Source organism: Triticum urartu, chromosome 6 (genome assembly GCF_003073215.2).
Source record: "Triticum urartu cultivar G1812 chromosome 6, Tu2.1, whole genome shotgun sequence".
Lineage (NCBI taxonomy): Eukaryota > Viridiplantae > Streptophyta > Magnoliopsida > Poales > Poaceae > Triticum > Triticum urartu.
This window is the reverse complement of record NC_053027.1, coordinates 487,088,715-487,104,750: the sequence shown is the minus strand read 5'-3', so window position 1 is coordinate 487,104,750 and position 16,036 is coordinate 487,088,715. Positions and strand designations below refer to the sequence as shown.

The following is a 16,036-nucleotide window of genomic DNA, read 5'->3' as shown; positions in this document are numbered from 1 at the left end:
ATCCAGTAGGAGGCCATGCTCAAGTCCCTCGTACCTGCACAAAACAATAGCTACTCGCAACCAACGCGATTAGGGGTTGTCAATCCCTTCACGGTCACTTACGAGAGTGAGATCTGATAGATATAATATTTTTGGTATTTTTGGTATAGAGATGCAAAGTGAAAAGTAAAAGGCAAAGTAAAAAAGCAAAGCAAGATTAAAGTGACGGAGATTGATATGATGAGAATAGACCCGGGGGCCATAGGTTTCACTAGTGGCTTCTCTCAAGAGCATAAGTATTCTACGGTGGGTGAACAAATTACTGTTGAGCAATTGACAGAACTGAGCATAGTTATGAGAATATCTAGGCATGATCATGTATATAGGCATCACGTCCGTGACAAGTAGACCGAAACAATTCTGCATCTACTACTATTACTCCACTCATCGACCGCTATCCAGCATGCATCTAGAGTATTAAGTTAAAAACAGAGTAACGCTTTAAGCAAGATGACATGATGTAGAGAGATAAATGCATGCAATATGAAATAAACCCCATCTTGTTATCCTCGATGGCAACGATGCAATACGTGCCTTGCTGCCCCTTCTGTCACTGGGAAAGGACACCGCAAGATCAAACCCAAAGCTAAGCACTTCTCCCATGGCAAGAACTACCAATCTAGTTGGCCAAACCAAACGGATAATTTGAAGAGACTTGCAAAGATAACCAATCATACATAAAAGAATTCAGAGAAGATTCAAATATTATTCATAGATAGACTTGATCATAAACCCACAATTCATCGGTCTCAACAAACACGCCGCAAAAAGAAGAAGATTACATCGAATAGATCTCCACGAGAGAGGGGGAGAACTTTGTATTGAGATCCAAAAAGAGAGAAGAAACCATCTAGCTAATAACTATGGACCCGAAGGTCTGAGGTAAACTACTCACACTTCATCGGAGAGGCTATGATGATGTAGAAGCCCTCCGTGATGACGGCCCTCTCCGGCGGAGCTCCGGAACAGGCCCCAAGATGGGATCTCGTGGATACAGAAAGTTGCGGCGGTGGAATTAGGTTTTTGGCTCTATATCTGTTCGTTTGGGGGTACATAGGTATATATAGGAGGAAGAAGTACGTCGGTGGAGCTTTGGTGGGCCCACGAGGATGGGGGGCGCGCCTGGGGGTATAGGGCGCGCCCCCTACCTCGTGCCCACCTTGAAGCTTCCTTGGCGTAGGGTCCAAGTCTCCTGGGTCATATTCGGGAAGAAAATCATGTTCCAGAAAGATTTATTCCGTTTGGACTCCGTTTGATATTCCGTTTCTTCGAAACACTGAAATAGGCAAAAAACAACAATTCTAGGCTGGGCCTCCGGTTAATAGGTTAGTCCCAAAAATAATATAAAAGTGGAAAATAAAGCCCAATATAGTCCAAAACAGTAGATAATATAGCATGGAGCAATAAAAAATTATAGATACGTTGGAGACGTATCACCGGCCCTCTATGGCGCGCTAGGAGGAGTCCTCCCCCTAGTAGGAGTAGGACTCCCCTCTTTCCTACTCCTACTAGGAGGGGGGAAAGGAAGGGGGAGAGGGAGAAGGAAAAGGGGGCGCCCCCCTCTCCTAGTCCAATTCGGACCAGAGGGAGAGGGGCGCGCGGCCTGCCCTAGGCCAGCCCTCTCTCTCCACTAAGGCCCATAAGGCCCATTATTTCTCCGGGGGGGTCCGGTAACCCTCCGGCACTCCGGTTTTCTCCGAAATCACCCGGAACACTTCCGGTGTCCGAATATAGTCATCCAATATATCGATCTTTGAGTCTCGACCATTTCGAGACTCCTCGTCATGTCCGTGATCATATCCGGGACTCCGAACTACCTTCGGTACATCAAAACACAAAAACTCATAATACCGATCGTCATCGAACTTTAAGCGTGCGGACCCTATGGGTTCGAGAACTATGTATACATGACCGAGACACGTCTCCGGTCAATAACCAATGGCGGAACCTGGATGTTCATATCGGCTCCTACATATTCTACGAAGATCTTTATCGGTTAAACCGCATAACAACATACGTTGTTCCCTTTATCATCGGTATGTTACTTGCCCGAGATTCGATCGTCGGTATCTCAATACCTAGTTCAATATCATTACCGGCAAGTCTCTTTACTCGTTTCGTAATGCACTATCCCGCAACTAACTCATTAGTTGCATTGCTTGCAAGGCTTATAGTGATGTGCATTACCGAGAGGGCCCAGAGATACCTCTCCGACAATCGGAGTGACAAATGCTAGTCTCGATCTATGCCAACTCAACAAGTACCATCAGAGACACCTGTAGAGCACCTTTATAATCACCTAGTTACATTGTGATGTTTGGTAGCACACAAAGTGTTCCTCCGGTAATCGGGAATTGCATAATCTCATAGTCATAGGAACATGTATAAGTCATGAAGAAAGCAATAGCAGTAAACTAAAACGATCAAGTGCTAAGCTAACGGAATGGGTCAAGTCAATCAAATCATTCTCTAATGATGTGATCCCGTTAATCAAATGACAACTCATGTCTATGGCTAGGAAACTTAACCATCTTTGATTCAACGAGCTAGTCAAGTAGAGGCATACTAGTGACACTCTGTTTGTCTATGTATTCACACATGTACTAAGTTTCCGGTTAATACAATTCTAGCATGAATAATAAACATTTATCATGATATAAGGAAATATATAATAACTTTATTATTGCCTCTAGGGCATATTTCTTTCAGCCCGGTCCTTAAGATAGAAACGACCAAGGTGAAATTCAGCAATAGCATCATTATCAGAGGTTAACTTGTGCACGTATAAAAGATCTTTGCTAACATGTGGAACATGCAATATGTTGCGAAGATAGAGTAGGTGTGATGAGCCAGAAATAGCAGATTGACCAATATGCGAAATAGACAAACCTGCACCATTGGCGACTTACACTTGATCTTTGCCGTTGTAGCGCTCCTGGATGGTGAGCCTGTCGAGGTCGCCTGTCAGATGATCGGTGGCACCCGAGTCCATGTACCAACTCGGATACTCGACGCCGCCGGAGTGCATGGCGTTGCCAGAACGCTCACGGTTGTCTTCAGGCTGATAGGCATGGTTCAAGTGGTTCTTGCAGTGCAGAGCATCATGGCCAAACTTGGAGCATACCTGACACTTGATGTACTTGCCCCGGCCATGCCCCTGGCCACGGCCTTGACCGCCTTGGCCTCCAGCTTGACCTCCATGGCCGCCGCGCCCGCCATTGCGTCGGCCATCAGAGTTGCGTGCTGCAGAGTTGGCGGAGGAGTGGAGCTCGCCCACGGATGCCTGCTGCTCCATGCGAAGCTCGGCGTTAGCGAGGAACGCGTATAAGCTGCCAAGGCTGATCGGCTCCTCGCGAGCGGTGATGGAGGCCACTAGAGGTTCAAATTCAGACCCAAGACCGGCCAGCATGTAGCCGAGGATCTCTTCATCGCCAAGAGGTGTGCCAATGGACGCAATAGCATCAGCAAAGCCCTTCATCTTGTTGAAGTATTCAGTAGCGGTGAGGTCCTTCTTCTTCAGGTTCGACAGCTGAAAACGCATCTGCATGAGACGCGCCTTGTTCTGCGAGGAGAACATGTCATGGAGGGCCGCCCAGACAGCGGCAGAGGTGTTCATGAGTGTCATCTGACCAAGCACATCCTCCATCATGGAGCCCAGCAGTGCAATGAGCACCAACTGGTCTCGCTAGTACCACTGAAGGAAGAGCGGGTTGCCTCCTCCTTGGCATCGGCATCGGCGCCGTTGGTGATGGTGTAGGACGGCAGCTGCACCGAGCCATCGACGTAGCCGAAGAGGCCATGGGAGTGGAGCGCTGGGACAACCTGCATCTTCCGGAGGAGAAAGTTGTCCCTTGTGAGACGGATCATGATGAGATTGCTGATCGAGGAGACCGATACAGGAGCGGAGGAGGTAGCAGCGGTGGCGAGGACGTCGGCGTTGGGAGAGGTGAGGGCATCGGAGGTGGAGTTGATGGTGGCAGGGCCTGACATGGCGGCGGCGGGGAGGGAGAGATCGATGGGAGAGGATCTTATTGCTCTAATACCAAGTCAGAAGGAATGAATTGCCGTGACTTATGCGTCAGGCCTTGCCTTCCATTTATACTCAAGCAGGGTACAAGATAGATACAATTCAGTTAGGATTTTATCTACAACAACCTAACTTGATCATTATCTATACAGCACACGAGCTGATCCTAACAACCTATGGTTAGGCTATAGACTCGTTCAACAGCGAACACTATAACTATAGTGCTATAGTGAACGGAGGCAGCTTGGGGCGGCTGAGGGCGTTGCAATACCTTGATGCCGACACAGTCTCCATCCACTACCCAAATCATTATCTTCTCAAAATGCTTAAACTGTGATTCTACTACCTACACAACATCATGAGTCGCACAAATCGCGGGCTGAGCCACCAAAAGAAAATGTTTTATGAAATATCGCTAAATATAGTTCAAATCTTTCTAGAGAATCAGCCCCCACATACTTTCGGTAGAATCAGCCTCCCACATACTTTCTGGAGAACAACATCCCACATACTTGTTTTGGGAGGTGCTGATAGGTCCATTGATGGAGCCACGTAGACATTGCCGAGCTTGTAGGTGAAGTTGAGGAACCCCACCGGTTTCCAGTGCCTGTTCCGGACCTGGCCCATGTAGAACTTGGTCGGAACTTTCCCGTTTGGCTCCGCGGAGAGCAGCTGGGAGAGTGGGGCGCAGAACATGTCGATATCACGGTCGTCTTGGAAGTGTCGCCGATCACGGAGGCGCACCGGGGGGGCAAAGGCGTTGGCCAGGACAGTGAAGTGCGGAGTGGTGTTCCAGGTCAGGTTGGTGCTTCCCCAAGAGCGATCGAGGCCCACACGCAAGCACTGGCCTGTTAGGCTACTGGTGATTGGACTTTACCAGTGATTTTAGTCCCGCCTCAATTACGGGAGAAGGGTAGGGACCACTTTATAAGGAGAGTGTCACACTCCCTCCAAGCTAGTTTTTTGTGATGTGGTGGGTTCTCCGCTTATGGTAGCATGTCTGATGCGCACTGGAAATGCTTGAACGTGGGTTGGGATGGGGCGCTAACAATTGGTATCAAAGCTAGGGCCGCCATTACCACTTGAGGAGCTTCCTAGGGGATGGGGTGTTAGGCTACTGGTCATTGGGCGCTATAAGGGAGAGTGCCACTCTCCTTCACGCTAGTCTTGAAACGTCCGAACATGGGCCGGAGGTAGAGAGCTGGGCCTGGCCATATAGTGAGAACAAACACATACACCTTCATCTTGGAGCGGGTTGCTCACATCCTCAAGGTCATGGGCCGAAGGGATGGGACACGCTCCCCGCATTTCCTATTCCATGCTTCAAGTGCTAGTTAAATGCTATTCTATTAACTACGCCCACGCCCGATCACCCCTCGCTAGCACATGGGCCGACCCATATATGGATTGTAGCAAGATTTCATTCTGGTTTCGGGAAGCTTCCCACACCAGTTTCTAGAAGCTTTCAACATTTTTTCCATTTATGGTTTTTCTGGACCGGGTCTTGTCTGGTTTTGGTGTTTTTTTCTTCTTATCTTACTTTATTTCTTTTTTCCTTTTAGTTTTTACTTTCTTAAATCTTCATAAACTTTTTTAATTTTTGTGAACTTAATGTCTTGAAATTTTTATAACTCATGAACAATTTCCATATTCATGAACTTTTTCGAATTTCCTCAACATTTTTCAAATCCATGAACTTCTTTCAAATTTGGAACATTATTTCAAATTATTGAACTTTTCCAAATCCATGAACTTATCAATTTTTTGATTTTTTCCCTAGAAATCCATGAACTTTATTTAATCTTGTGAACTTTTGTCGAACAACCAAACTTTTTGAAATCAACGAATTTCTAATTTTGAAAAATCTATGAAATTTTTACAAATTAGCAAAATGATGTTCAAATCCATGAACTTTTACCAAATTTTAAAAAATAAATCGATGTTTTCTTCAAATTTCTAAACTTTTTGGTAATACGTAAACTTTATTTGAATCTAAAAATTCCGAGAAATTTTTTGAACTTTGTGAACATTTATGAAACCCGCAGACTTTTCAAAAATTCATGAACTTTAAAAATATGTGAACATTTTTTAAATCCATGAACTTTTTCAAATTCGTGATTTTTTTCGTATTTGCAAACTATTTTGAATTTGCACATATTTTTTTGAATTTTGTGAACATGTTTTAATTTTTTTTCAAATTTTATCTAATTCACAACTTGTTTCATTAATTGTGAACTTTCAAATTTTCACGAACATCTTTTATTATCTTTGGAATATAAGAAAATAATAATCTTCAAAAACTTGGACCTTTTTCCTTATCTTGTGCGATACCTTTTTTTTGAGGGAAATCTAGTTATATTTTTTAGCAGTTTGAGGGAAATCTTTTTTTTAGTAACAGCATGCAATTTATTCAAAGTTCAAAAGTCGAGGGATACAAAGGTAATCGCGAATGAGATACCTGGGCCACGGCCCACTATGGTGCCCGTGACCGCCAGCGTACTGTTCGGGCGCTGAAGGCACAAGTTTTTCTTTTCTTGAACGAAGGCGCCAGTTATCTGTAACGCCATATCTTGCTTATAGCGAGTACAATGGAAGACTCGCCTGAACATCTACAGTAACATGCCCAGATCGTTCACTTGCAGCATACTGACGCTTGCCACTGCGCCATCGTCTGATTCATGTTAAGTTAGTATGTCGCGAGTCGCGACCTAGTTGAAGAAATAGAGCCGGTCTTCCACTGTTTTTTTTTTCTCATTTTCTCATTGTTTTTCCTTAGTTTATTTCTCTGTTTTTAAGAGTTCTTTTCTTTTCTTTCCTTTTTCTTTGTTTTTATTTGGTTTTCTTTGACCCATTTTCGTTTTTCAGTAGCTTTTTCTTTATTTCTTTATTTTTTTCTTCATTTCCTTCCGTTTTGTTAGTTTATTTTCTTGTTTTTCATTGCTTTTATTTTGTTTTCTCTCGGGGTTTCATAGTTTTTCTACACACATTTTTGGTGTATATCCGGTACATTTTTCTAATACACATATAATTTTCCACTACAAAAGTAAATTTATTGAATACATGGTCAACATTTTTTATACACATTTATTTTTTTGTCAAATGTTTCTTAACATTTTTAAGTGCATGATCAACATATTTCCTATACACATTTAACATGTTTTTTCAAATCCTTGGTTAACATTTTTCAAATATAAGTTTAACATTTTTTAATACATGGTCAATATTTTTTCTATACATATTTAATGTTTTTCCAAATGTTTGATTAATATTTTTAATACGTGGTCAACGTTTTTTCCGTACATGTTTAACATTTTTCAAATGCCTAAATAACATTTTTTGAATACGTGGTCAACATTATTCTACACACATTTAAAATTTTCTCTACATGCATTTAATATTTTTTGAATACATGGTCAACATTCTTTCTATACACATTTAACATTTTTCAAATGCTTGATTAGTATTTTTGGAATAGATGATTAAAATTTACAACACTTAACAATACAGTGTATCAGCAACAATACACTTGCACACCTAACAAAATCAACAACACCCAATCAAAATGGTGACATGTCAATGCATAGAGTGTTTCATGTTTGCAGAGGATTACAACTACATAAGATATCGATTCCATTAGTACATTAACTTGGTTAAATCTACTAAATAAATTAGCTTTTTTGCGGGGAAAATAAATTAGCTTTTCAATTGACACAATTCATATTTCACTGTATTATCCTGCCTTTTAAACTACTAAATATCACATCCATAGACAGATGGATACTTACATCATGCGCACAACCATAAAACCTCCTTCCAGTGAGAGTGCCTTAGAAAGCTCCAATTTTTTTAGCATTTTTCTTGTGGTCGCACTCGAAATCCTGAATGCCCTCAAAGTCAAAGTCTTTAAAGGTCGGAGGCGGCTAGATTGAGCTTAAATCAGATAGAGCTAGTGAATTACGTAGACTGGATTCGTTTTAAATACACACTCAAATCCAGTATATCCCCAAATCACAAGCAATCGTAACCCTAACCTAGGAGACAGAGAAGAGAAAGCTTACGTGAGAGTCGAACTCTTCCAGGGAGTCGTCGCTGCTCTCACCGTCGCTCCAAGAGACCATGGCGGCCTGGATTGAGCTCTATCACCAAGCAACGGCAAGCAGCGCGGCAACCACAGGAGCGCGAGGGTGCAGCGGAGGAACGCAACAGCAAAGGGAGCGAGGGAGGGGGAGAATGACCGCCGAACACCGACCGGGGTCAACCCTTGGCTCCGACCGAGCGCAGTCCCGACCCAGCCGTTACGGCTCGCGGTCAGCTCTGCTGCCACGTGGACGCTTAGACACGTCAAATACTGCGCAATTTTTTCTGTCAGTATTTTTTGCTCTTGTCTAGGATAGCTTTTCGGTGCACTTTGCCACGTTTTGAATTGTTGCAAGTTAGGACACGATTGTGGTGGTTTTATGCATTTCACTCGCTGATCAGGATGAACACAGCTTGCCTGTCAAGAAAACGTGCACTATTGCCTGACCTGAAGAATGGCTATTCTGGCACAGATTAAAGAACAGAGGCCCAGCGTCGACATGCTGACATACATGGAAGCTTCCACTTCATACCCAGCATCTTTTATATTACAGGAACAGACTTTACAAGTTATAACAAGCACCGCAGTTCGTTTTAAAACAAGGCTGCCAGCGCCTGCGTCATAAACAAATAATGTCACAGGAAGAAACTAAGTACACGAGTATAATTAATCAAGGACCTGGCAGCCAGCGCACCGCACACGGAAGCAGTGGCAGGTATATGCCCACGCATGCGGTGGGTGGTGAGCTGGGAGGACTAGTCCCTGTAATCGTATTGGATTAATGCGCAGATGGTGGAGAGTGATCGAAACCACCCACCAAGAAGGAAATGATATATGCACGCACGCTCCGTCCACTTCCAAGGAGAAAGAAAATGGAGCAGCGGCATAGCATGGACTTCCTGCGTATTTGCAGCTTCTCTATCTGTAGTATTTTCCAACTCACCAGCTGGTGTGTTTTTAGCGCTTTTTCCGGTTGCGCTGTCCGGCACAAGTGCTAGTGCTCCCCTGCATGCGCTCTTGCTTAGTGCGAGCAACACCACATGAGCTGCTCAAGTTTATAATTGTTGCTAGTCTGACACTGGATGATATTGCCAATGGCGTTTGGGCTTCAGTAGCTTCGTGTGTCGCTGAGCGGATCGTAGTCGTATGCTTCGCCCGCTTTCACGAACCGGCCCTTGACCCTCTTCCTCACGTCTGCCCTGGCCTTGCGAGAAGCGTACCTGATCTTCTTGTCGAATCTGTCAAAAAAAGTAATGCCACCAAAGGATGCTTAGTAATTTTTGCACACAAAAAAAGACAATTAAAAGCTGGATGCGGCCTGATGAAGCTAACTGGTGGCATGTCAGAGAAGTAACAGGCCACCTTTAACAAACAGCTATAAAGAAAAGCTTAGCTGAACTTAACAGAGTATTTGTGATTTCACAGCCATCAGACACGTGTGCGAGTATTTACTTGGTAAATGTAAAGCTTTTAGAATTCTGAACAGGAAATGATGATTGCAGACATTGTTCTTAAAGCATGTATTGGTGATCGCTGAAATTCTAGTGTTGCTAAAAATGATCAGAAAAAATAGACGAAATGCCACAACGAGGTGTGCTTACTTTCTTCTCTTCTTCTTCTCCATGTACCGTGAGAGAGCGCTACCTCTGCTACCACCGGCAGATGATCCTTCAGAACCAGGAGGAAGCCAGGGTTGCTCGCCCATAAGGAGCAGTGGTGATACCTCACAATCTTGGTGATCTCCAGCATTGCTCTCACCAGTCAAACCAGAGAACGAGAGGGAAATACAAAGACTGGAATCAGCAGATACCGCGTTGCTACATTCGGGTCGCATGGGGTTGAGCTGCTGAAAGCACAAAAAATTGTCTTAGAATAGTCAATTAACCATCAAATGGACTGCATTCCTTCTCTTTTGATAGGATACTGCAATACAATCCTTGAATGGATAAGAAACTTCACTACTTTGCTGTGAAACTAAAAGGTCAACAACTGAATTTTGACGACTGAACTTGACATAGCAACTTCTAACCGGGAGGTACAGAGGGCGGTAAATAAGACTGATTTTTGGGGGGAAGGGGAAAAAACTGAAGATCGGGAGTAATTCCGCAGATAAAGATAATTGATAGAGCAAGTTTAATGCAGAAAAATACAAACCTGGTCACAATCAGCAGCTGGCATTTCCTTCAATTCAAAGAAACTGTCAATTCCAGCATCATCAAATAGTTGCTCTGTCTGAACGTGTGGAGTACCAAACAGTTCTTCATAATTCTCAAATGTCAGGTCATTATCATCCACACAGAAGTTTTCATATATTCTGCCATCATTGAACATATCGTCATCTGTTACACTGGGTACCTGAATGATGCAACCAACATTTCATAAGCATACAATGACACAAAGTGACGGAGGAGGCCATTTTAAGTATCATGTGACGATGCACAAAAAGACCCCGAATTCCAAAATATTGCAATTGTTTGACTGTTCAGATTAAGATTTTTTTTAAAACATTTTGCCAACAATACAAATCCATCTGCTACTTCATACCACCCCCCCCCCCCCCCCCCCCCCCCCCCCCCAAAAAAAATCAGGTTACGAGGTGAAGTTATGGAGACGATGATTCGCCTGCAGAATATGTATGCATTGGTACATTTTACTGCAAGTGCAACTCTACTGCGTGACTAATGTTTGTTTGGCTACATTCGTGTAAGTAATGTTGTACCTTAGGTGCCATAGAAACTGATTGAGCAGGCTGATGCGTAGGAAGTGGTTGAAGATTCATTTCGTCTTCAGATTTAAGCTTCTCGCTAGTGGGCGGATCACTCATGAGTAATGAGTTAGCTATATCCAGCAAGCTACAATCCTGTTGAACGCCACAATGGTTACTGACACCACTGTCATTAATGCTCATCATGCTTATTCCTTCCTCACAGTTCGGCTCAGCAGCTGCAGAAGGGGCATCAAAATCAAAGGACCAGATTCTTGCCAGCTCTTCTGATGATGGGCACCCCGAGTAGCAGTTTATGGTCTGCCTTAGATGCCCGGCAGCCATGGATGTTGCGGCATGCCCGCTCCAATCACAGTTTTGGCAAAGTGAGGTGTTCTCTTCAAGACACCGGACTGCTGCAGGCTGTGAAGCACAACGATCACACAGAAGGGTCCTCATATGTCGCTGGGAAAGGGTGTTAGCCGAATGCACATTACGGTCGCACGATAAGCATAAGGATGCGGCATCCGATCGGCAATAAATTGTTGGCCTTTGCTCCCCGCAAAAATCACAAAGAGCACCCATGATCACGGGGGCTCTTCCTCCAGCTGTTTAGTGCCACTGCCACCACAACAGGCACTGTCGCGAGCTTTCTTAGTTCAATCCAGTGAAGGGTCCTACATGACATTGGAATGCAGATACAAGAGATTGTTATCACCGAAGGAAGCTTATTTGACCAATTTTGTGCAGATATATACAAATATGATTCTAGAAGGAACAAGTTAGGAACTAATCCACCCACTTGCAGCAACGTGTACGTATACAATTTACAGGAAAAGAAGGCATGTTTTATGCCGCCCATAGTACTTTTGAGACAGACCATGCAAAGTGGCACCATATTAATAACGAAACAAGAATGATCCATCTTATTCATATCTTGACATCAACTAGTAACAACAGAGATCTAGGATAATATTCAACTGCGTCCATATATTTAGCTAATAGAGCATTTCCATTTAAAGAAACTTAGTTGGTTTTGACAGAGTCCACCTGGAATTGCCGGCCAGGGCATAAAGAATTCGAGGGTAAAAAAAGAATTCGAGTTTGAAAAGCAAAAGTACAGCTGACTGGTCTTGGGAACTTCTTGATGTACACTACAATTTTATTTATTACTCCTTAGCAACATAACCTCCGTAAAGCATGCATAAGGCCGCGCTTCGATGCGGTGTATTGCAATATGAAGATGTCAAATTTACAGGTGTATTATACCGGTCACGACTGATTTCTGGCCGGAAACGAAACCGACCGCCGGAGGCCTGTATTTTTTACCGGTGTATTCTAAAGAAACACGCTAATCCAAACAGGGCCTAAGAAGAAACAATGAAAAACAACTTAAATTGGAGTCAACACATGAAACTACATTCGCTCCGAAAATCAGACAAGTATTTTATAACACCAAAAAGGTAGAGAAGTATCAACCTGGAGGCACCAAGCAAAAGCATTGTTTTGAGGAAGCAGGAGCATGACCTAGGCAAGCATAGCTGAGAAGCAAAAGGGATGGAGGCGCACAGATGGAATTGTGGAAGGCTACCGACCCCAACCCCGGGTGCAAATGGCCGGATTAGTTGCCGGTCTTATCAGAAGGCGCCTATTTCTGCACATGAAACGGACACCTTTCCATTCAGTTTGCTGCGTCACACTCACACATCGTTGCTGCCTTAGGGTACTAATCCGAGCCCGGGGCGGCACTAATCCCGCTTTTTATACCAACTTGAGCCTAGAGAAAACCATGGGTGTGGATAAAGCCAAGGAACTTTCCCTGAGAATGAAAACGCTCGAATTTAAGCCGCGACAGGGATATCCTTTCAGCGCCTAACCATAGCCGCTGCCAAGAAGAGCAAAAAGAGAGCCGTAGCGGCCTATGGAGTATAGATGATGGGCGCTTTTCCACTACGCCGCCAGTAGGCAGGCGGCATGAAAAGTGAGGCGTGAAAAATCATACTAAATCCCATGCCGTAAGCAACTGAGATGAGAATTTACGCAACCGAATCTAACCACAGCTCCACGCGACACGAGTTAAAACGTGAGCAGCCCGCGAAATAAAACATGAAAAAGACTTGAACCCGCTCGAACAGACGAGGAGGACACCGAGATCGAACGCTCGGATCATCGAGACCGAGCAGGCAGCCGCCGGTCAGTCTGGCAATCCCACCCAGATGCCAGGTCAATCGCCTGCAGCAGCAGCAGCTCGACCCACGGAACCCATCGCGCGGACGAACGGCTGCTGCCACGGAGTGGAGCTAAAAACCGACGAAACGACCAAAACCAATCGACGACGACGGGTGGAGGGCTTAGCAGGGGAGCTCACCGGACGGCCGCCTCGACGTGCGGAGGCGCCGCGCCCGACGGCGCGGATGGGCGAGAGGATCCTCGAAGCTTCGACGGGAACCCGGACTAAAAAATGACTTTTCTGGAGGAGGAGGGTGGGGGTGGAGAGAGAGATAAGCGAAGGGAGGAGGTGGAATAGGTGGAGAGAGCGCGCAGCGGCGGCAGAGGGAGAAGAAAGGAGAAGAATAGGTAAAGGGAGAAAAGGGCGACGGGGATGAGGGTGGCGGGGCCCTTTCCGGGCGCTCTTTTGCGCTTTTGGGGGCAGAACCGTCACCGGGCGCTGGATAAGGGGGCGCTTGGCTCGGTGCCACGTGCGCGTCCTTTCGCCAAGTGGCGAGCCGGCTCGGTTTCCGCTTCTGCCCCTCGCCCGTGTGTGCTCGCTTTTGTTTTCTCTGCCGGCGCGGCGCGGTACGGACCGGCATGGCGGAGCGGCGGCGCCCATACGCGCCGGAACTGGTGTGTGTGGCAGCATGGTTTTTCTTCCAACATGATTGACTACTACAGTAGCATTTTTAGGTATAGTACTCCCTCCGGTCAATGTTTTAATATTTTTATATGATTTGGATGTATATATATATGGACGCATATCGATGTGTTTGCTCATTCATTTTCGTCCGTGTAAAGTTTCTGTCTACATTCAAATATTTAAAACATCTTATATTTATGAACAGAGCGAGTATTATAAAGTAAGGGGACATTCTCTTGCTTTCCTCTCTCGGACCTTAGATGGTTCGGGCAAACTTTACCCAGACTGCATTGTCGAGCCCGTGGACCCGTCTCCATTTTTCCTGTTGCTCCGGCGACCGGTGGCGGGGAGATGATTCCCGGTGCTTTCGTCTCGATTATTAGTTTATGTTAGAGTATTTTAGTCATCGCAAGTGCGGCGCTTTGATGGATGGCGGTGTTTGCCGTCTTTTTAAGGACATAAACAGAGATTTTTTGGTTGTCATTGACAAGGTCAAGCCGACTCTATAGTGAAGCTTCGATAATGGCTCCTTGACGGCTCATTGTATGTAATTTTACTGTTTTTGAGATGATTTATACGTCCTGTGAACTTTTATAGTAGGTCTGATTTTTTTTTTCGAAAAAAAATAACATGACTGCGCACTGGTATAGCAGCAGTGTGTCGCTAAGCCGGTGCACCAGAGATTTAATAATGCGAGAAATTCAGAGAGTAAATCCTTTTTTGTTAGGGGTTCAGAGAGTAAATCCAGGAGGCGTCTTCTAATACTTGACCCTACGCGATCTCTTTCAAGCAGCAAAAAGTAAGTCACTGGCTTTTACTACCAGTAGCACGCAACGCTTTCAGAGGCGAGAAAAACTTGGCGTCCCGCTACTGATGACTGCCTTGTTGTCGAACTGAAGTGCGGAGTGACGGTTTCCAGTCTCCTCCTTATCCGAAATCTTGGAGCTCCAAAAGCCCAAAACCTGCTACTACCGTCGTTTAAGCTGTCCAGGGTCGAATTATTAGGTTGAAGATGACATGGAAGGTGCCATTCTACTGCGTTACTAGTACCTTGATTGTTTACTTACAATAATGCCCCCTAGGGCCTTATCATCTTGTCCATGTACCCTGTGCCAGGAGGAATCAACACAGGCGGAAGCGGCGCCTTTTTCCTGGGTCCAAGCCGAAACAAGTGGATCATTACCGTCGCTCGTTATATGGTCCATCTTGTCGTGCTGCATGGATCGACACCTCGGTCCTTTTTCCCCGAAACATTTTTTCAAGCTAGGAGACGCCGAAAGATGCTGCCCGATCAAGACAAACCAGCGTCCAATGATACTACGACTGAACATCATATTTCACACCGTAGGCTTAAGTCGCGCGCCTCAGTGCTATCCATTTTCGACGCTAATTGTTTGATAGATGAGTTGTTATTTATTTTTCTTCTAATAGATAATTGCTCAAGTGTCTTGATATCAATGGTGTCGGCTATAGGTTCCACGTGCACGACATGCAACATTATTTAAAAAAATGGTTAATTAACCGTGTGTCAGTAAACAAAAGTGTCAAAAGATTGTCATTTTTTTCTTTAGAAATGGAGGAGGACCCCGGCCTCTGCATCTGGACAATGCATGCAGCCACTTTATTAATTATTCACACAAGACTTTACAAAGTCATACAACAATAAGGCTGAAGCCACCGTCTAGGCAACAAAACTGTCGCTACTCATATCCAATTGATAAAAGGATGCTGATAGTTTGGGCCTAGTACCAAACAAACCTCGAAGCCAAACCTAACATCTAAGACCCGAGGTCCCAACCAGGACGTCTGCCGGGTATGGGCACCTACCAGTCCGGCACCAGGACGCCTGCCGGGTATGAGGCCGTCGCAGCCACCTGCCACCAATCCATCTTCATAGTTGTACTGCTGCATGCACCTTGCCTGGTCTAGCTGGTGCCGAAGCCACCACGACGCCAAACAACGTCATTCTCCTGCGCGTGTCCATCTCCGTGCATCGGGCGCCGAGTCTCCACTGCGCCACGCCGCCGAGATCCGTCATCATCAATGAGCAAGATGAAACACCGCTCCTTCTCTTGTCCCCTCCAACCAACACTTGCTCCAAAACGATGCCTCCAGGAGGAAGAATGACACCGAAGGCGCCGTCATCCTCCGATCTAGTAGACCAGATCTAGGGTTTCCTCCGGAACTTCCCGATTAGCTTGACGTGACCTGCAACGACGATGCCTCGAGAAGGGAACGACGTCCGAGACGCCGCCATCGTCCGCCAAGACCGCAGTCAGGCGCAATTTTCACCGGAAGCCACGCCGTCCCGATCTCGCGGCTGGCTGGAACCGA

At 45.3% G+C, this 16,036-nt stretch overlaps 1 protein-coding gene and 1 pseudogene across 3 annotated transcripts; both read right to left on the bottom strand.

Annotated features, from left to right (window-relative positions):
• Positions 1-3,339: 3,339 nt before the first annotated feature.
• On the bottom strand, positions 3,340-3,478 carry LOC125517785 (annotated as a pseudogene).
• A 5,174-nt stretch (positions 3,479-8,652) lies between these two features.
• LOC125514441 (zinc finger protein CONSTANS-LIKE 10-like) lies at positions 8,653-13,459 on the bottom strand. 3 transcript variants are annotated; one of them, XM_048679778.1, is made up of 5 exons: positions 13,217-13,459; positions 10,864-11,525; positions 10,299-10,499; positions 9,746-9,990; positions 8,653-9,382 (listed from the first exon to the last, which is right to left on the bottom strand). In XM_048679778.1, exons 2-5 carry the CDS (start codon positions 11,431-11,433, stop codon positions 9,253-9,255), a joined length of 1,146 nt encoding a protein of 381 aa, XP_048535735.1. In that variant the 5' UTR covers positions 11,434-11,525; positions 13,217-13,459; the 3' UTR covers positions 8,653-9,252. The 3 variants fall into 3 exon arrangements, with proteins under 3 accessions (XP_048535735.1, XP_048535737.1, XP_048535736.1); XM_048679780.1 differs by having other exon boundaries at positions 9,746-9,987; XM_048679779.1 differs by lacking the exon at positions 13,217-13,459 and adding an exon at positions 12,328-13,099.
• Between the last annotated feature and the right edge of the window lie 2,577 nt (positions 13,460-16,036).

Coding starts and splice junctions, on each gene's coding strand:
- LOC125514441 (XM_048679778.1), bottom strand. CDS start 11,433: ATGGGTGCTCTTTGTGATTTTTGCGGGGAGCAAAGGCCAACAATTTAT. Junction 9,991..10,298: donor CAGCTGCTGATTGTGACCAG/GTTTGTATTTTT, acceptor TTGTGCTTTCAG/CAGCTCAACCCCATGCGACC. Junction 9,383..9,745: donor GAGAAGAAGAAGAGAAGAAA/GTAAGCACACCT, acceptor TTTTTTTGACAG/ATTCGACAAGAAGATCAGGT.